This window comes from Salvelinus fontinalis, chromosome 38 (genome assembly GCF_029448725.1).
Source record: "Salvelinus fontinalis isolate EN_2023a chromosome 38, ASM2944872v1, whole genome shotgun sequence".
In the NCBI taxonomy this organism is placed as follows: Eukaryota; Metazoa; Chordata; class Actinopteri; order Salmoniformes; family Salmonidae; genus Salvelinus; species Salvelinus fontinalis.
Window position 1 is genome coordinate 8,982,919 of NC_074702.1, and position 20,566 is coordinate 9,003,484.

At 46.7% G+C, this 20,566-nt stretch overlaps 1 protein-coding gene across 1 annotated transcript in view; it reads left to right on the plus strand.

Annotated features, from left to right (window-relative positions):
• Positions 1-1,249: 1,249 nt before the first annotated feature.
• Positions 1,250-20,566, plus strand: part of LOC129837818 (ephrin type-B receptor 5-like) — a 95,852-nt gene continuing 76,535 nt past the window's right edge. Inside the window, exon 1 of the mRNA XM_055904273.1 lies at positions 1,250-1,517. Coding sequence (XP_055760248.1) covers positions 1,460-1,517 — 58 coding nt within the window. The 5' untranslated portion in view covers positions 1,250-1,459. The remainder of the gene's footprint in view (positions 1,518-20,566) is intronic.

Here is a 20,566-nt window from a genome sequence, read left to right on the forward strand (position 1 = left end):
TAGGGCTCTGTTCACAAACACAAACACACCCCACAGAGCCCCAGGACAACAGCACAGTTAGACCCAACCAAATCATGAGAAAACAAAAAGATAATTACTTGACACATTGGAAAGAATTAACAACAAAAAAAAACAGAGCAAACTAGAATGCTATTTGGCCCTAAACAGAGAGTACACAGTGGCAGAATACCTAACCACTGTGACTGACCCAAACTTAAGGAATGCTTTGACTATGTACAGACTCAGTGAGCATAGCCTTGCTATTGAGAAAGGCCGCCGTAGGCAGACATGGCTCTCAAGAAAAGACAGGCTATGTGCTCACTGCCCACAAAATGAGGTGGAAACTGAGCTGCACTTCCTAACCTCCTGCCCAATGTATGACCATATTAGAGAGACATATTTCCCTCACATTACACAGATCCACAAAGAATTCGAAAACAAATCCAATTTTGATAAACTCCCATATCTACTGGGTGAAATTCCACAGTGTGCCATCACAGCAGCAAGATTTGTGACTTGTTGCCACCAGAAAAGGGCAACCAGTGAAGAACAAACACCATTGTAAATACAACCCATATTTATGTTTATTTACTTGAACTTGTGTGCTTTAACCATTTGTACATTGTTACAACACTGCATATATATATAATATGACATTTGTAATGTCTTTATTGTTTTGAAACTTCTGTATGTGTAATGTTTACTGTTCATTTTTTATTGTTTATTTGACTTTTGTATATTATCTACCTCACTTGCTTTGGCAATGTTAACACATGTTTCCCATGCCAATAAAGCCCCTTGAATTGAATTGAATTGAAAGACAGCGAGAGAGAAAGAGAGAGAGAGCACAGAAAGGAGCCAGAGAGAGCACTTGTCTAAATTTTGATGATTTCCATGAAAAGTATGACAAAAAAACAAATATTGGGACTCTCTCCCCCACCACAGCTCCAAGAAATGCATGTTGTTACGGAATTCAGATATGCTAGTGATACCATAGTTTCATGCCAGCTCCAGCACCAGCCTGAATTAATGTGTGTTTTACCCAGAAGGATAGCATACAGGAGAAGGATATCTGGGTATGTCTAGACAGTGGTTCTAGTGCAAACCAGCCAAACTTGTTTGTCAATTTTTCCGCCACACTCTATCGTTCTCGTTTCCACAGTTATGAATGTGGAGTGTTTACCTCACGCCTGGCACAATGTTGGTGCTGCTGTCGTTTTTTCCTTCACTCTGAAAATGATTTGTTCTCCTTCCCCCATCCATCTCCCCATATCTCTCTCTCTCTCTGAAATAGAGCAGACAGACTCCTCCTCCTAGTTCCCCCTCTCTCTCTCGCTCTCCCTCTCTCACTCATTCTCTCTCTTTCTCTCTCATTCTCTCTCTCTCCTTCTCTCTCTTTCTCTCTCTCTCATGCTCCCTCCCTCCTCCCTCTCTGGGTTAGTGTCATTCTGTAGTGGAGATGTGGAGTGTCTTTCTTTCTCTCTCTCTGTTTCTCCAGTCTAATTCAGCTGAGGAAGGTAAGAAACTACTTTATCTCTCTATTCCTATATAAGACAGTGTGCGTGTTTGTATTAGTGTGATTGTGAGTGATGGGGAGTTTGCTTTTTGTGTGTTTCTCTGTGTTTGTACATTTGTGAGTATGTGTGTTTGCGTGCAATGGATGTGGCTCTGTGTGTGAATGTATGTACGTATGTGTGTTGTGCGCTTGTGTTTGTTCAAGAGTGATGGAGAGTTGGTTTGTCTCTGAATGTATGTATGTGTGTGTGAGAGTGTGTGCATGCGTGTGTGTGTCAGACAGGTTATAGTGTGTCAGACAGGACTTAGTTGGCATGGGAAAGCCAGGTTCTCCATGGGGCCTGTCAAGCTCTCACAACAAAAGAATACAAATGTGGGGCATAATCAAAATTAATAATACATTGCATAACCCTTCTCTCCCTCTGAACCCTGCCACCCCCCACTCATGATATCATGAATGTGACAGTTAAAGACCCCCTGCCTCCCTCCCTATTCAGCTCCACTACAGCCACAGTACTCCCTACCAGCACGCCTCCTCCTCCTCCACCACCTCTCCTCCCCTCCTCCTCCTCCTCCTCCTCCTCCTCCTCCTCCTCCTCCTCCTCCTCCTCCTCCTCCTCCTCCTCCTCCTCCTCCTCCTCCTCCTCCTCCTCCTCCTCCTCCTCCTCCTCCTCCACCACCTCTCCTCCCTCCCCTCCTCCTCTTCCTCCACCACCTCTCCTCCCCCCCCTCCTCCTCCTCCTCCTCCTCCTCCCTCCCCTCCTCCTCTTCCTCCACCACCTCTCCTCCCCTCCTCCTCCTCCTCCCTCCCCTCCTCCTCTTCCTCCACCACCTCTCCTCCCCTCCTCCTCCTCCTCCTCCTCCCTCCCCTCCTCCTCTTCCTCCACCACCTCTCCTCCCCTCCTCATCCTCCTCCTCCTCCTCCTCCACCACCTCTCCTCCCTCCCCTCCTCCTCTTCCTCCTCCACCTCCATCTCTTCTCCCCTTGTCCTCGTCCCCCCTCCTCCCCTCCTTCTCCTCCCCTCCTCCACATCTCCTCCCCTCCCCTTCCCTCCTCCACCTCTCCTCCTCCCCTCCTCCTCCTCATCCTCCTCCACCTCTCCTCCCCTCCTCCATCTCCCCTCCCCTCCTTGTGTGTGTGTGTGTGTGTGTGTGTGTGTGTGTGTGTGTGTGTGTGTGTGTGTGTGTGTGTGTGTGTGTGTGTGTGTGTGTGTGTGTGTGTGTGTGTGTGTGTGTGTGTGTGTGTGTGTGTGTGTGTGTGTGTGCGTGCGCCTTTATGTGTGTATGTGTGTGTATGTGTGCATGCGCAGGTCTTTGTCTTTGTGGTGTGTACATGTGTGTGTGTCTTAGTGTATGTCTGTACACTCATTACACCTTTGTGCATTCTGTCTCCATCTCTTGGAGAGGCCTCTGCATATATTTCATCTGAAAAGCACTGGAAAGCTCCTGTTCTATTTTAAAGAAGAGCGATGATGGGTGATGTGCAGTGATTGATGTGTATGAGTGGTTATTCATGATGGCTCTGTCTGTGTGTCAAAGCAGGGGAGGAAACTGCTCTATCTAGTTCCACAGATTAGAGCTGCAGCGTATGTAACAGATGGTCTTTACTGAGATGAAATGTGCTGTGTGTGTGTTTGTGTGGGGAGGGGGGGTAGATTGTGTCACTGGCCTACAGATTCTGTTGATGTGCTGAATGATTGACAGAGCTCTTTCTCTATGCTGTATTAAGCTGATAGCACAGAACTCCATCTAAAAACGACATAAAACCAGTTGGTTATGCCAAGAACTGATGGTGGTGGGAGGTTGTGATTTAATTGAAATGAAATACATGTCTGACTGTCTGACAGACTGTCTCTATGTATGTGACCATGTGTTTAGTGTCTGTGGGATCTGGTGTCTGTTTTTATCTTGCTTGGCTGTGTGTGTTGTGAGTCAGTGTGCAAGTGTGAATACATGTTTTTTGTTCTGCACCAATGAGTATATCTATGTCTGTATGTAAGGTTGTTCAGAGAGTTGTGGTTGTTGAATCTTGTGTTGTGTTTGTCTAGTGTGTTCCCTGTCCAGAGGCTACTCTACACTGCTTAGGGTTGAACAACTGACGCTTTATGTCTCCGTGTGTGTGTGTGTGTGTGTGTGTGTGTGTGTGTGTGTGTGTGTGTGTGTGTGTGTGTGTGTGTGTGTGTGTGTGTGTGTGTGTGTGTGTGTGTGTGTGTGTGTGTGTGTGTGTGTGTGTGTGTGTGTGTGTGTGTGTGTGTGTGTGTGTGTGTGTGTGTGTGTGTGTGTGTGTGTGTGTGTGTCATGGCTCACTATGGTGGCTGAAAGGTGTTGGTGTGTACACTCCTATAGCCAGGTAGGAGCCAAAGATCACAACATACCAAAGAGATTGACAAGGTGCCGATTGATGCATATTAAACATGAAGAAAAGAGATAAATCTCTCTTATACTCCTTTTTTTGTAGCGTACACCTCGTTGGCAACATGTTCGTCCTTTGAAGAAGAACGTCTAGTAACTGGGTTATTACTCTACGGTATCCTGTCTGTGTTTTTCCATCTATCACTGTCCTTTGAGTTTAGCTGTTCAACAGGTCTCCGCGGGTGTTCTCTGAGTTAGGGAAGACTGCTTTCAGTTACTATGCCTCTCCGTCCTGGGATGACCTACAGTTCATTCTAAAACGGCATTATCTGGTCCCAGAAGGGGAATTTAGGTCTCTGATAAAAAATGTGACCAATGAAAACTGCCCTTGTTTTGATTGATTGTATGTATTTGTTTTTACTGTCCTTTTGAATGGAACGTAACTTATTTTAAATGTTGTAACTCATTTTGTGGTGATCATTCTTAAATGTGTTGCTCACATTGTTTGAACTGTGGTTCTCAGGGCACCATTGGAAATGAGTTCCTGGTCTTAATGGGTTTCCGCTGGTTAAATGAAGGTTAATAAATCAAATAAGGGTGTTGGGTTCAACACTAACTGGGATGCACCAACAAGAGACAGACCTGATCACCTCAGGCACTAGAAGACATGCCTGAATGGACTGACAGTGATAACCAATTTGTTTATTAATTTCTAAAATATCCCCTCTTCTGTTTTGGTAGGCTGTAACTTGCTAAACTTTTATGGCAATGGGCTAAATCAGGGTCACACAGAGTTTTTCTTGGTAGTCTTAAACAAATCAACTTTGAAACAAAAAGTTTACACCTCACACACATGGTTATGGGCTTAACAAAAGAAGACACCTGTACCATGTCAGATATATATATAGAGAGTTGAAATGTATTCAAATTTTGAGTTTACATCCCAATATTACACAATATATACATCACAGTAAATTGGACAAAACCGTTTGACATAGAAATACTGGGTTTTCAGTTGACTCATCCCACCCAGTCCACCCCCTTCCCTCTGGCCGCAGGTACAGACTACATTTTTGTCATTTAGCAGACACTATTATCCAGAGCAACTAAGGTTAAGTGCCTTGCTTTTCTTCACCTAGTCGGCTCAGGGATTTGAACCAGCAACATTTTGGTTACTGGCCCAATAACCTTAACCACTAGGCTACTTGCCACCAATGGAAAAAAATGAAATAGGGCCAAGTACTCTTTCATTCTGAATGCAATTCTGCAACTTAACAAAATGTTTGCGTAATTACACTTAGCACTTGCACTTTGACTATGAAGTTGCACTTACCCTGCCTACTGGCTTGGAAATATCCTTTGCTATTTGTGGCTGTTTTTTCATTTTAATTTAAACATTTTATATGTGATATGTTCTATGACTGCTGCAAAATTAATTGCCCCTCTGAGGACATTCAAGTGTTCTGAATCCGAATCTGAGGTCATTTGGCCCAGTGCTGGCAACAGGTTCTGGCATTAATTGAGCAGATAATTGGCCTTATCTCTGGTGTGATAAGCTGTTCGTTCAGGGCAGAAGAAATAAAAGAAAGTGTGATAAAACGGAACGTGAGTCTCTCAGCGGGAGTCTTGGGACCGTGGAACCGCTTTAAAACAGCAGCTCTCCTGCTAAAGCTCGCTATGTCCTTGAGGCCTGGCCACCTGCATGCGTGCGCATATGGTGATTGAAATGGCTTCGTGTGAGGCGAGAGGAGGACCCCTCAACGACACCACAACACTACGACCCCTAGGTGAGCCAGGGCTTTGTTTTGTTGGGACATTTTCGGGGGGGCTTACCTTGTACATTTTTCTCACATTTATTCTCAGGCTTATTTCCCCTGTCTCCCCTTGCGTGATGTGAGGATTATATCTGTGGTCGTGTCTGGTTTATCCATGGCTGAGTCATGCTGTAAGGGCTGTCTCTCTCCTCATCCTCGGACGAGGAGAGGAGAGAAGGATCATCAGACCAAAATGCAGCAGTAGGGAAATAGGCCATCTCTTTATTTGAAAAAACTATGATGGCAACACGAAAAAACAAAACACTTTCAAAAATACAAAACAAGAAAACGACGTTGACGAAACCTGAACATAAACTTACATAACTAAACGTAAACTCACGGACAGGAAACAGACGACATCAAAATAAACGAACAGCCAAACAGTCCCGTATGGTACATACATTCGACGACACAGGAGACAATCACCCACAAACAAACAGTGAGAACACCCTACCTAAATATGACTCTTAATTAGAGGAGAACGCAAAACACCTGCCTCTAATTAAGAGCCATACCAGGCAACCAAAACCAACATAGAAACAGATAACATAGACTGCCCACCCAAAACACATGCCCTGACCTAAACACATACAAAAAACAACATAAAACAGGTCAGGACCGTTACAGAACCCCCCCCTCAAGGTGCGAACGCCGGGCGCACCAGCACAAAGTCCAGGGGAGGGTCTGGGTGGGCAGTTGACCACGGTGGTGGCTCCGGCTCTGGACGCTGTCCCCACACCACCATAGTCACTCCCCGCTTCTGTCTTCCCCTCCCAATGACCACCCTAAAACTAACATCCCCTAAATGAATGGCCAGCACCGGGAGAAGGGGCAGCACCGGGACAAGGGGCAGCACCGGGACAAGGGGCAGCACCGGGACAAGGGGCAGCACCGGGACAAGGGGCAGCACCGGGACAAGGGGCAGCACCAGGATAAGGGGCAGCACCAGGATAAAGACCAGCACCGGGATAAGGGGCAGCACCGGAACAAGGGGCAGCACCGGAACAAGGGGCAGCACCGGGACAAGGGGCAGCACCGGGACAAGGGGCAGCACCGGGACAAGGGGCAGCACCGGTACAAGGGGCAGCACCGGTACAAGGGGCAACACCGGGACAAGGGGCAGGTCCCGGCTGATATACTCTGGCAGATCCTGGCTGAGGGACTCTGGCAGATCCTGGCTGAGGGACTCTGGCAGATCCTGGCTGAGGGACTCTGGCAGATCCTGGCTGAGGGACTCTGGCAGATCCTGGCTGAGGGACTCTGGCAGATCCTGGCTGAGGGACTCTGGCAGATCCTGGCTGGACGGCTCTGGCAGGTCCTGGCTGGACGGCTCTGGCAGGTCCTGGCTGGACGGCTCTGGCAGGTCCTGGCTGGACGGCTCTGGCAGGTCCTGGCTGGACGGCTCTGGCAGGTCCTGGCTGGACGGCTCTGGCAGGTCCTGGCTGGACGGCTCTGGCAGGCCCTGGCTAGACGGCTCTGGCAGGCCCTGGCTGGACGGCTCTAGCAGGTCCTGGCTGGACGGCTCTGGCTGGTCCTGAATGGACGGCTCTGGCAGGTCATAGCAGGACGGCTCTGGCAGGTCATAGCAGGACGGCTCTGGCTGGTCATAGCAGGACGGCTCTGGCTGGTCATAGCAGGACGGCTCTGGCTGGTCATGGCTCGCTGGCGGCTCTGGCAGATCCTGTCTGGTTGGCGGCTCTGGCAGATCCTGTCTGGTTGGCGGCTCTGGCAGATCCTGTCTGGTTGGCGGCTCTGGCAGATCCTGTCTGGTTGGCGGCTCTGGCAGATCCTGTCTGGTTGGCGGCTCTGGCAGATCCTGTCTGGTTGGCGGCTCTGGCAGATCCTGTCTGGCGGGCGGCTCTAGCGGCTCCTGTCTGGCGTGCGGCTCTAGCGGCTCCTGTCTGGCGTGCGGCTCTGTAGGCTCATTGCAGACGGATGGCTCAGACGGCGCTGGGGAGACGGATGGCTCAGATGGCGCTGGGGAGACGGATGGCTCAGATGGCGCTGGGGAGATGGATGGCTCAGATGGCGCTGGGGAGACGGATGGCTCAGATGGCGCTGGGGAGACGGATGGCTCAGATGGCGCTGGTGAGACGGATGGCTCTGGCCGGATACGGCGCACTGTAGACCTGGTGCGTGGTGCCGGAACTGGAGGCACCGGGCTAAGGATAAGCACCTTCCTACTAGTGCGGGGAGCAGGGACAGGGCACACTGTACTCTCAAAGCCCACTCTATAACTGATGCGAGGTACCGGCACTGGTGACACCGGGCTGAGGACAAGCACATCAGGATTAGTAGGGGGAGAAGATACAGTGTGTACAGGGCTCTGGAGACGCACAGGAGGCTTAGTGCGTGGTGCCGGAACTGGAGGCACCGAACTGGATACACGCACTACAGAGAGAGTGCGTGGAGGAGGAACTGGGCTCAGGAGATGCACTGGTAGCCTAGTGCGTAGTGTAGGCACTGTAGGTACTAGGCTGGGGCGGGGAGGTGGCGCCGGAAATACCGGACCGTGGAGGCGTACTGGCACTCTTGAGCATTGAGCCTGCCCAACCCTACCTGGTTGAATGCTCCCGGTCACCCGACCAGTGCGGGGAGGTGGAATAACCCGCACCGGCCTATGTAGGCGAACCGGGGAAACCATGCGTAAGGCAGGTGCCATGTATGCCGGCCGAGGAGACGCACTGGAGACCAGACGAGTTGAGCCGGCCTCATGACACCTGGCTCAACACCCAATCTAGCCCTGCCAGTGCGGGGAGGTGGAATAACCCGCACTGGCCTATGCACTCGTACAGGAGACACCGTGCGCTCTACTGCGTAACACGGCGCCTGCCCGTACTCCCGCTCTCCACGGTAAGCCTGGGAAGTGGGCGCAGGTCTCCTACCTGCCCTTGGCCCACTACCTCTTAGCCTCCCCCCCAAGAAATTTTTGGGTGTTACTTACGGGCTTTTTGGGCTTCCGTGCCAGACGCGTTCCCTCATAACTCCGGTTCCTCTCTCCGGTAGCCTCTGCTCTCCTCAGTGCCTCCAGCTGTTCCCATGGGAGGCGATCCCTACCAGCCAGGATCTCCTCCCATGTGTAGCAACCCTTTCCGTCCAATATATCGTCCCATGTCCATTGCTCCTTCTTTTCCTGTCCCTTACTCCGTTGAGTTTTCCCTTGCCGCTTGGTCCTAGCGTGGTGGGTGATTCTGTAAGGGCTGTCTCTCTCCTCATCCTCGGACGAGGAGAGGAGAGAAGGATCATCAGACCAAAATGCAGCAGTAGGGAAATAGGCCATCTCTTTATTTGAAAAAACTATGATGGCAACACGAAAAAACAAAACACTTTCAAAAATACAAAACAAGAAAACGACGTTGACGAAACCTGAACATAAACTTACATAACTAAACGTAAACTCACGGACAGGAAACAGACGACATCAAAATAAACGAACAGCCAAACAGTCCCGTATGGTACATACATTCGACGACACAGGAGACAATCACCCACAAACAAACAGTGAGAACACCCTACCTAAATATGACTCTTAATTAGAGGAGAACGCAAAACACCTGCCTCTAATTAAGAGCCATACCAGGCAACCAAAACCAACATAGAAACAGATAACATAGACTGCCCACCCAAAACACATGCCCTGACCTAAACACATACAAAAAACAACATAAAACAGGTCAGGACCGTTACACATGCGTCACTTCTGTGATTCAAGAGCCATGAACCCCGAGGCGAAACCCCGAGACCAAAGACCACTCACTGTCTGGCACAGAAGAGTTAACTTATCTGTCGAGGAGAACAAAACGTTTTTAACTGAATAATAATAAGAATTTGGGGTGTGCTTATATTTGTACTTTTACACAAGTGTGTAATGGAAATGTGTTTCTTCATATCCAACTACCCCTGAGACACTCGTGGGGCGTGGGGTCACGGCCGGGGTCACCATATCCAACTCCCCCTGAGACACTCGTGGGGCGTGGGGTCACGGCCAGGGTCACCATATCCAACTCCCCCTGAGACACTCGTGGGGCGTGGGGTCATGGCCGGGGTCACCATATCCAACTCCCCCTGAGACACTCGTGGGGCGTGGGGTCACAGCCAGGGTCACCATATCCAACTCCCCCTGAGACACTCGTGGGGCGTGGGGTCATGGCCGGGGTCACCATATCCAACTCCCCCTGAGACACTCGTGGGGAGTGGCGTCATGGCCGGGGTCACCATTGAACAGCGCTCCTGGAGCAATTAGGGTTAAGTGCCTTGCTCAAGGGCACAGTGACATTTTTTATTAACTTGTTGGTTCCGGTATTCAAAGCAGCAACCTTTCGGTTACCGGCCCAACAACCTCTACCAAGATAGCCTCATAATGAGCCAAACACAATTGTGGCAGAAAAGGGAGAGAAAGGGTGAGAGAGGGAGAGTAACAGTTTGTTCATGGAATGGTTAGGCCTAGGCCTGCTTTTTGAGTAAGAGGAAGAACAAATGGTGAATGAAGTTAGCCCTATAATCAAGCTAGCTGGATAATGTGCCAAATAGCCCAATAATATTAGTCTGAAACTGGAAAGAGAGACAGGGCCACAGAACGGCAAAATAACAGTTCATTCATTACTGAGTGGTTTAGGGATAGGCCTACTGCTACATTTCTGCCAAAAAGGAAAACATGGTTAATGGAGTTGCCCAATACTGTGCCAAATGAGAGGTAGCTTTTAGAGCATCATGGGAAGGTAATGCACAAAATGTCAGAGAAGAGATATAGAGAGGCAGTAAAAAAAGACAGGGTATTAACAGGGGGAAATAACTTGCTCATAGCTTCACCAAAATGCAAATGTTAGTCTTACTCTCTATGTTCGTCTCCTATGTTCGTCTAGGGATGGCTTTCACCAAAGTTCAACTGTCTTTCTTCCTGTATCTTGTGCCTGTTCAGTGACTTACTTCATTGCTAGGTGAATCTGTGCAGACTGTGACAGAGCGTGGGGTGTGAGGGGTCACCTGTCCTCTTTGTAACCAACAGTGAAGTTTTGACAACTCCCTTTGACGTGCGTGAGCTTATTTCTGGAATTGTTTTAATCCCCCCTTTTCCTCATTCCTCCTCTCCCTCCCTCCATCCTTCCACTCTTTCCCTGTGTGTCTCTCTCTGTGGTTGTATGTAATGATGGAGGGTAGTAGAATCTGTCCTTGACTGACTGTCTGTTGATGGATGCAGCATCTGGAGCGTATTAAAAGATAGGGTGGAGATGAATGGATGCAAGACAAAACACAACCACAGAGCTGCTTACTGGCTACTGTAACACGGAATGTTGGGCTGTGTGTGTGTGTGTGTGTGTGTGTGTGTGTGTGTGTGTGTGTGTGTGTGTGTGTGTGTGTGTGTGTGTGTGTGTGTGTGTGTGTGTGTGTGTGTGTGTGTGTGTGTGTGTGTGTGTGTGTGTGTGTGTGTGTGTGTGTGTGTGAGAGAGAGAGAGAGAGAGAGAGAGAGAGAGAGAGAGAGAGAGAGAGAGAGAGAGAGAGAGAGAGAGAGAGAGAGAGAGAGAGAAAGAGAGAGAGAGAGAGAGAGAGAGAGAGAGAGTTTTTGGCCGTCTGTGTCAATGTGCATATTTTCCAGTGTGTAGGCCTATCTGGTTGTGTTTCTGTGTTTGTCTATAAATGTGTATGTTGGAGTGTCTGTGCCACAATGTTTGTGTGCCTTACCTTCAGTGTGTGTGTGTGTTTTGTAGGTGTGTTTGGGCCCATCGCAGAGAGCTGCTAAAGCATGACACACACACCTTTGTTCTCCATCAATATTAACAGGGAAGAGGTTGGTAGAGTGCTAACTGACTCTACTGCCTGGAAAGTGTCAAGGCAGCCTACGTCTCCTTTTAGATATGACTAATATGTACAGTACTAGACACTACTCACAGTGGGTGGCAGTGTATGCATTAACAACTGTAGCTACATAGAAAGGAAGGGGGATGGATGGAAAAAGAGAGAAAGAGAGAGAGAGAGAGCAAGCAAGGACACTCAAGTGAAGTGAACACACCAGTGACAGTGGGACAGAAACTAATGCGAGTCACCTTTACACTCCAGCAGAGAGAGGAGTGCATATTAACACCACAAGAGAGAGAGAAAAGAAGAGAGAGACGTAAGGATTAGAGAAGGGGAGAACAACACTTTAGTTCTCTCTCTCTACCTCTGTCTGTCTGTCTGTCTTCCCCAAAGACAGGAGATAAACACATACTGTACTGTGTCTGTCTGTCTTCCCCAAAGACAGGAGATAAACACATATTGTACTGTGTCTGTCTGTCTTCCCCAAAGACAGGAGATAAACACATACTGTACTGTGTCTGTCTGTCTTCCCCAAAGACAGGAGATAAACACATATTGTACTGTGTCTGTCTGTCTTCCCCAAAGACAGGAGATAAACACATACTGTACTGTGTCTGTCTGTCTTCCCCAAAGACAGGAGATAAACACATACTGTACTGTGTCTGTCTGTCTTCCCCAGAGACAGGAGATAAACACATACTGTACTGTGTCTGTCTGTCTTCCCCAAAGACAGGAGATAAACACATACTGTACTGTGTCTGTCTGTCTTCCCCAAAGACAGCAGATAAACACATACTGTACTGTGTCTGTCTGTCTTCCCCAAAGACAGGAGATAAACACATACTGTACTGTGTCTGTCTGTCTTCCCCAGAGACAGGAGATAAACACATACTGTACTGTGTCTGTCTGTCTTCCCCAAAGACAGGAGATAAACACATACTGTACTGTGTCTGTCTGTCTTCCCCAAAGACAGGAGATAAACACATACTGTACTGTGTCTGTCTGTCTTCCCCAAAGACAGGAGATAAACACATACTGTACTGTGTCTGTCTGTCTTCCCCAAAGACAGGAGATAAACACATACTGTACTGTGTCTGTCTGTCTTCCCCAGAGACAGGAGATAAACACATACTGTACTGTGTCTGTCTGTCTTCCCCAAAGACAGGAGATAAACACATACTGTACTGTGTCTGTCTGTCTTCCCCAAAGACAGGAGATAAACACATACTGTACTGTGTCTGTCTGTCTTCCCCAAAGACAGGAGATAAACACATACTGTACTGTGTCTGTCTGTCTTCCCCAAAGACAGGAGATAAACACATACTGTACTGTGTCTGTCTGTCTTCCCCAAAGACAGGAGATAAACACATACTGTACTGTGTCTGTCTGTCTTCCCCAAAGACAGGAGATAAACACATACTGTACTGTGTCTGTCTGTCTTCCCCAGAGACAGGAGATAAACACATACTGTACTGTGTCTGTCTGTCTTCCCCAGAGACAGGAGATAAACACATACTGTACTGTGTCTGTCTGTCTGTCTTCCCCAAAGACAGGAGATAAACACATACTGTACTGTGTCTGTCTGTCTTCCCCAAAGACAGGAGATAAACACATACTGTACTGTGTCTGTCTGTCTTCCCCAAAGACAGGAGATACACACATACTGTACTGTGTCTGTCTGTCTTCCCCAAAGACAGGAGATAAACACATACTGTACTGTGTCTGTCTGTCTTCCCCAGAGACAGGAGATAAACACATACTGTACTGTGTCTGTCTGTCTTCCCCAGAGACAGGAGATAAACACATACTGTACTGTGTCTGTCTGTCTTCCCCAGAGACAGGAGATAAACACATACTGTACTGTGTCTGTCTGTCTTCCCCAAAGACAGGAGATAAACACATACTGTACTGTGTCTGTCTGTCTTCCCCAAAGACAGGAGATAAACACTCACTGTACTGTGTCTGTCTGTCTTCCCCAAAGACAGGAGATAAACACATACTGTACTGTGTCTGTCTGTCTTCCCCAAAGACAGGAGATAAACACATACTGTACTGTGTCTGTCTGTCTTCCCCAAAGACAGGAGATAAACACATACTGTACTGTGTCTGTCTGTCTTCCCCAGAGACAGGAGATAAACACATACTGTACTGTGTCTGTCTGTCTTCCCCAGAGACAGGAGATAAACACATACTGTACTGTGTCTGTCTGTCTTCCCCAAAGACAGGAGATAAACACATACTGTACTGTGTCTGTCTGTCTTCCCCAAAGACAGGAGATAAACACATACTGTACTGTGTCTGTCTGTCTTCCCCAAAGACAGGAGATAAACACATACTGTACTGTGTCTGTCTGTCTTCCCCAAAGACAGGAGATAAACACATACTGTACTGTGTCTGTCTGTCTTCCCCAAAGACAGGAGATAAACACATACTGTACTGTGTCTGTCTGTCTTCCCCAAAGACAGGAGATAAACACATACTGTACTGTGTCTGTCTGTCTTCCCCAAAGACAGGAGATAAACACATACTGTACTGTGTCTGTCTGTCTTCCCCAAAGACAGGAGATAAACACATACTGTACTGTGTCTGTCTGTCTTCCCCAAAGACAGGAGATAAACACATACTGTACTGTGTCTGTCTGTCTTCCCCAAAGACAGGAGATAAACACATACTGTACTGTGTCTGTCTGTCTTCCCCAAAGACAGGAGATAAACACATACTGTACTGTGTCTGTCTGTCTTCCCCAAAGACAGGAGATAAACACATACTGTACTGTGTCTGTCTGTCTTCCCCAAAGACAGGAGATAAACACATACTGTACTGTGTCTGTCTGTCTTCCCCAGAGACAGGAGATAAACACATACTGTACTGTGTCTGTCTGTCTTCCCCAGAGACAGGAGATAAACACATACTGTACTGTGTCTGTCTGTCTTCCCCAGAGACAGGAGATAAACACATACTGTACTGTGTCTGTCTGTCTTCCCCAAAGACAGGAGATAAACACATACTGTACTGTGTCTGTCTGTCTTCCCCAAAGACAGGAGATAAACACATACTGTACTGTGTCTGTCTGTCTTCCCCAAAGACAGGAGATAAACACATACTGTACTGTGTCTGTCTGTCTTCCCCAAAGACAGGAGATAAACACATACTGTACTGTGTCTGTCTGTCTTCCCCAAAGACAGGAGATAAACACATACTGTACTGTGTCTGTCTGTCTTCCCCAAAGACAGGAGATAAACACATACTGTACTGTGTCTGTCTGTCTTCCCCAAAGACAGGAGATAAACACATACTGTACTGTGTCTGTCTGTCTTCCCCAAAGACAGGAGATAAACACATACTGTACTGTGTCTGTCTGTCTTCCCCAAAGACAGGAGATAAACACACACTGTACTGTATCTGTCTGTACTCCCCAAAGACAGGAGATAAACACACACTGTACTGTGTCTGTCTGTCTTCCCCAAAGACAGGAGATAAACACACACTGTACTGTGTCTGTCTGTCTTCCCCAAAGACAGGAGATAAACACATACTGTACTGTGTCTGTCTGTCTTCCCCAGAGACAGGAGATAAACACATACTGTACTGTGTCTGTCTGTCTTCCCCAAAGACAGGAGATAAACACATACTGTACTGTGTCTGTCTGTCTTCCCCAAAGACAGGAGATAAACACATACTGTACTGTGTCTGTCTGTCTTCCCCAAAGACAGGAGATAAACACATACTGTACTGTGTCTGTCTGTCTTCCCCAAAGACAGGAGGTAAACACATACTGTACTGTGTCTGTCTGTCTTCCCCAAAGACAGGAGGTAAACACATACTGTACTGTGTCTGTCTTCCCCAAAGACAGGAGATAAACACATACTGTACTGTGTCTGTCTGTCTTCCCCAAAGACAGGAGATAAACACATACTGTACTGTGTCTGTCTGTCTTCCCCAAAGACAGGAGATAAACACATACTGTACTGTGTCTGTCTGTCTTCCCCAAAGACAGGAGATAAACACATACTGTACTGTGTCTGTCTGTCTTCCCCAAAGACAGGAGATAAACACATACTGTACTGTGTCTGTCTGTCTTCCCCAAAGACAGGAGATAAACACATACTGTACTGTGTCTGTCTGTCTTCCCCAAAGACAGGAGGTAAACACATACTGTACTGTGTCTGTCTGTCTTCCCCAAAGACAGGAGGTAAACACATACTGTACTGTGTCTGTCTGTCTTCCCCAAAGACAGGAGGTAAACACATACTGTACTGTGTCTGTCTGTCTTCCCCAAAGACAGGAGGTAAACACATACTGTACTGTGTCTGTCTGTCTTCCCCAAAGACAGGAGATAAACACATACTGTACTGTGTCTGTCTGTCTTCCCCAAAGACAGGAGATAAACACATACTGTACTGTGTCTGTCTGTCTTCCCCAAAGACAGGAGATAAACACATACTGTACTGTGTCTGTCTGTCTTCCCCAAAGACAGGAGGTAAACACTCACTGTACTGTGTCTGTCTGTCTTCCCCAAAGACAGGAGGTAAACACATACTGTACTGTGTCTGTCTGTCTTCCCCAAAGACAGGAGATAAACACATACTGTACTGTGTGATTTATGTCTTCTTTAGTCTTTCATTCATTCTGTTTCCTGTGTCCCTTCGCCTCTCGTTTTCTCCCTCTCTCTCTGTCCCTCTTCTGTCCGTCCACCAGCCTTCCTTTCTTCCATTCTCTCTCTCTGCGGTGTCACAGCCCTTACCAAACAAACAGTGGCTCTGGCATCAATAATGAAACAGCATGTATCTCCTTATTTGAGGTACGGAGAAGCCTGCCCACTGTCACTTTACAGATGAATAATAGACTCACGTAGAGGAGGAGAGGATGAGATGGACACGGGGACAGATGGAAGGAAAGGGGGAGAAAAGACAGAGGTATAGAGGAGAGGATGAGATGGACACGGGGACAGATGGAAGGCAAGGGAGAGAAAAAAACTGAGGTATAGAGGAAAGAGAGAGTCATGAAAGTGGGATAGATAAGTCCATTGGTACGCAGAGCAAGAGAGCGAGTGAAAGAGTGACCAGACAGACCACTGCATTAACACACCACTCAGGCCCAGATTGCAGACTCAGCAGATTTCTCATCTGTCAGGTACAAAATTTGAGTGTCTTCCCTCTAAAATGGGGACTGGAGGCCGACTGCTGTTCACAGTACAGTTGTTGGTGTTTGTTTGCGGGCCTGACTTTTTGCATTCAGAAACTGGGGAGAACTAGAGTGACAATGAATGTTAGAATTTGTTCAATTTATGGTTTAGGGGTAATGTTAGGGTTAACATTAAAGATGAGGGTTTGTGGTTGAAATCCCATTTGTGATCAGAAAGTGTTGTAACGAAGTAGTCGTATACTTTCCCGTCTAGCAGGGCCAGATAGTGAATACAGACACATATCACCTCAACCACCGACACTGTCGGGGAAAGACAGCAGGCTGATCATGCAAGACAAGCCAGAGGGCTCAGTCACCACACAGCAGATAAGGATATTACATCCATAAGATGATTCATTCATTAGTGTGTGTTATTGACACTGAGCTCAGCGCTACTCTGTAAAGACAATTATCCCCTGGGGTTGTGTGATATTGAAAAACAAAGGCAAATGAAAGGAGAGTAGTCAATGTTTCAGTGGCAAACCTTTTATTGTCACGCAACACGCTAGAATAGTTGAATTCTGGCACTAGTTCCAATATAATCCATTGTAAATATAATGCCAATTTGAATGCCAACTGTCATAGAGCGGTTGGTTTTCATCATGGAGGATAGTTTGCAGAGCTGACAGAAACAGAATTGACATCAATTCTCCGAAAATAACATTTCCGTGCTCTTAGCTGAAGTGAGGCTTAGTCCCGTAGAGAAGAGATGTAAGATATGGACAGTCAGATTCCCGGCTCTTCACGTCTCTGACAAGAAGCTAAATAGTAGAGACATCAATATTACATTTCTATGATTTATGCATGAATCTGGCCCAAAGTAGAGGGTTAATTAAATGTGAAATGAGACATCCGTTAGTGTTATGTTCTACCAGGATAAAGGATAACTTTATCAGGATAACTTCTTATGGCTGCAAGGGGCAGTATTGAGTAGCCAGTTAAATCGTTCCCATTTCAAACGGCCTCGTACTCAATTCTTGCTCGTACAATATGCATATTATTATTACTATTGGATAGAAAACACTCTCTAGTTTCTAAAACCGTTTGAATTATTTCTCTGAGTGAAACAAAACTCCTTCTGCAGCACATTTCCTGACCAGGAAGTGGAATGTCAGAAATCGATGCTCTGTTCAACTTCATGCCTATACATGGGCAATGAACGTAAGAGTCTACGTACACTTCATACACCTTCCCCTGGTTGTCAAGAGGCGGTGAGAGAAGAAATTTCGTGTCTATCTTGGTCTGAGGTGGAATTAAAGCTCTTTGTATGACGTGACCGTCCATTCCCTGTTTCTGGAGCGCGCGAAAGAGGACATGGATTTGCTTTCTGTTTAGCTGTCGTTATGGACAACTAACATCTCCGGTTTAGATTTTATTTGATACATGTGACCATATCATCGTAAAGTATGTTTTTTCAATATAGTTTAATCAGATTATTGAAATTTTTTCGTGAGTTTTGTCGTGTTCCGTTCTCTGACTTTGTTGACGTTGGAGAGATCCGTGCCACTTGGCAAGTGCCCATGCTAAATCAAGAGGGAAATTTGCCGTTCCAAGATCCAAACAACGACTGTTCTGGACAAAGGACACCTTGTCCAACATTCTGACGGAAGATCACCAAAAGTAAGAAACATTTTATGATGCTATTTCTAATATCTTTCGTGCATGTGAACTGATCGTCGGCGCCCAAGTGTTTCTGGCTATGGTGGCTACGCTAATATAACGCTATATTGTGTTTTCGCTGTAAAACACTTGATAAATCGGAAATATTGTCTGGAATCACAAGATGCCTGTCTTTCAATTGCTGTACACTATGTATTTTTCAGAAATGTTTTATGATGAGTATTTAGTTATTTGGCGTTGGTGTTTGTAATTTTTCTGTCTCCTTTCGGTGCAATTTCTGACTGTAGCTGCAATGTAAACTATGATTTATACCTGAAATATGCACATTTTTCTAAAAAAACATATGCTATACAATAAATACACTGCTCAAAAAAATAAAGGGAACACTTAAACAACACAATGTAACTCCAAGTCAATCACACTTCTGTGAAATCAAACTGTCCACTTAGGAAGCAACACTGATTGACAATAAATTTCACATGCTGTTGTGCAAATGGAATAGACAAAAGGTGGAAATTATAGGCAATTAGCAAGACACCCCCCAGAACAGGAGTGATTCTGCAGGTGGTGACCACAGACCACTTCTCAGTTCCTATGCTTCCTGGCTGATGTTTTGGTCACTTTTGAATGCTGGCGGTGCTCTCACTCTAGTGGTCGCATGAGATGGAGTCTACAACCGACACAAGTGGCTCAGGTAGTGCAGTTCATCCAGGATGGCACATCAATGCGAACTGTGGCAAAAAGGTTTGCTGTGTCTGTCAGCGTAGTGTCCAGAGCATGCAGGCGCTACCAGGAGACAGGCCAGTACATCAGGAGACGTGGAGGAGGCCGTAGGAGGGCAACAACCGAGCAGCAGGACCGCTACCTCCGCCTTAGTGCAAGGAGGTGCACTGCCAGAGCCCTGCAAAATGACCTCCAGCAGGCCACAAATGTGCATGATGACAGGTTTGCACACTCTTGGCATTCTCTCAACCAGCTTCATGTGGAAGTCACCTGGAATGCATTTCTTTCCTTCTTAATGAGTTTGAGCCAATCAGTTGTGTTGTGACAAGGTAGGGGTGGTGTACAGCAGATAAGACCAAGTCCATATTATGGCAAGAACATCTCAAATAAGCAAAGACAAATGACAGTCCATCATTACTTTAACACATGAAAGTCAGGAACACTGAAAGTTTTTTCAGGTGCAGTCGCAAAAACCATCAAGCGCTATGATGAAACTGGCTCTCATGAGGACCGCCACAGGAAAGGAAGACCCAGAGTTACCTCTGCTGCAGAGGATAAGTTCATTAGAGTTAACTGCACATCAGATTGCAGCCCAAATAAATGCTTCACAGAGTTCAAGTAACAGACACATCTCAACATCAACTGTTCAGAGGAGACAGCATGAATCAGGCCTTCATGGTCGAATTGCTGCAAAGTAACCACTGCTAATGGACACCAATAAGAAGAAAAGACTTGCTTGGGCCAAGAAACACGATCAATGGACATTAGAGTGGTGGAAATCTGTCCATTGGTCAGATGAGTCCAAATTTGAGATTTTTGGTTCCAACCGCCTTGTCTTTGTGAGACACAAAGTAGGTGAACGGATGATCTCCGCATGTATTGTTCCCACCGTGAAGCATGGAGGAGGTGTGATGGTGTAGGGGTGCTTTGCTGGTGACACTGTCTGTGATTTATTTAGAATTCAAGGCACACTTAACCAGCATGGTTACCACAGCATTCTGCAGCAATACGCCATCCCATCTGGTTTGCGCTTAGTGGGACTATCATTTGTTTTTCAGCAGGACAATGACCCAACACACCTCCAGGCTGTGTAAGGGCTATTTGAAAAATAAGGAGAGTGATGGAGTGCTGCATGACCTGGCCTCCACAATCACCCGACCTCAACCCAATTGAGATGGTTTGGGATTGGACCGCGGAGTTGGACCGCAGAGTGAAGAGTGCTCAGCATATGTGGGAACTCCTTCAAGACTGTTGGAAAAGCATTCCAGCCGAAGCTGGTTGAGAGAATGCCAGGGTGTGCAAAGCTGTCATCAAGGCAAACGGTGGCTACTTTGAAAAATATAAAATGTAAATATATTTTGATTTGTTTAAAATAAAATTGGTTACTACATGATTCCATATGAGTTATTTCATAGTTTTGATGTCTTCAATATTATTTTACAATGTAGAAAATAGTAAAAATAACTTTTAACTGGTATTGTATGTGTACATGTGCATGAGTCAATGGGAGTTTGTTGTGTGTGTTTGCGTGTGTGTATATGTGTATATTTGTGTATATTTGTGTT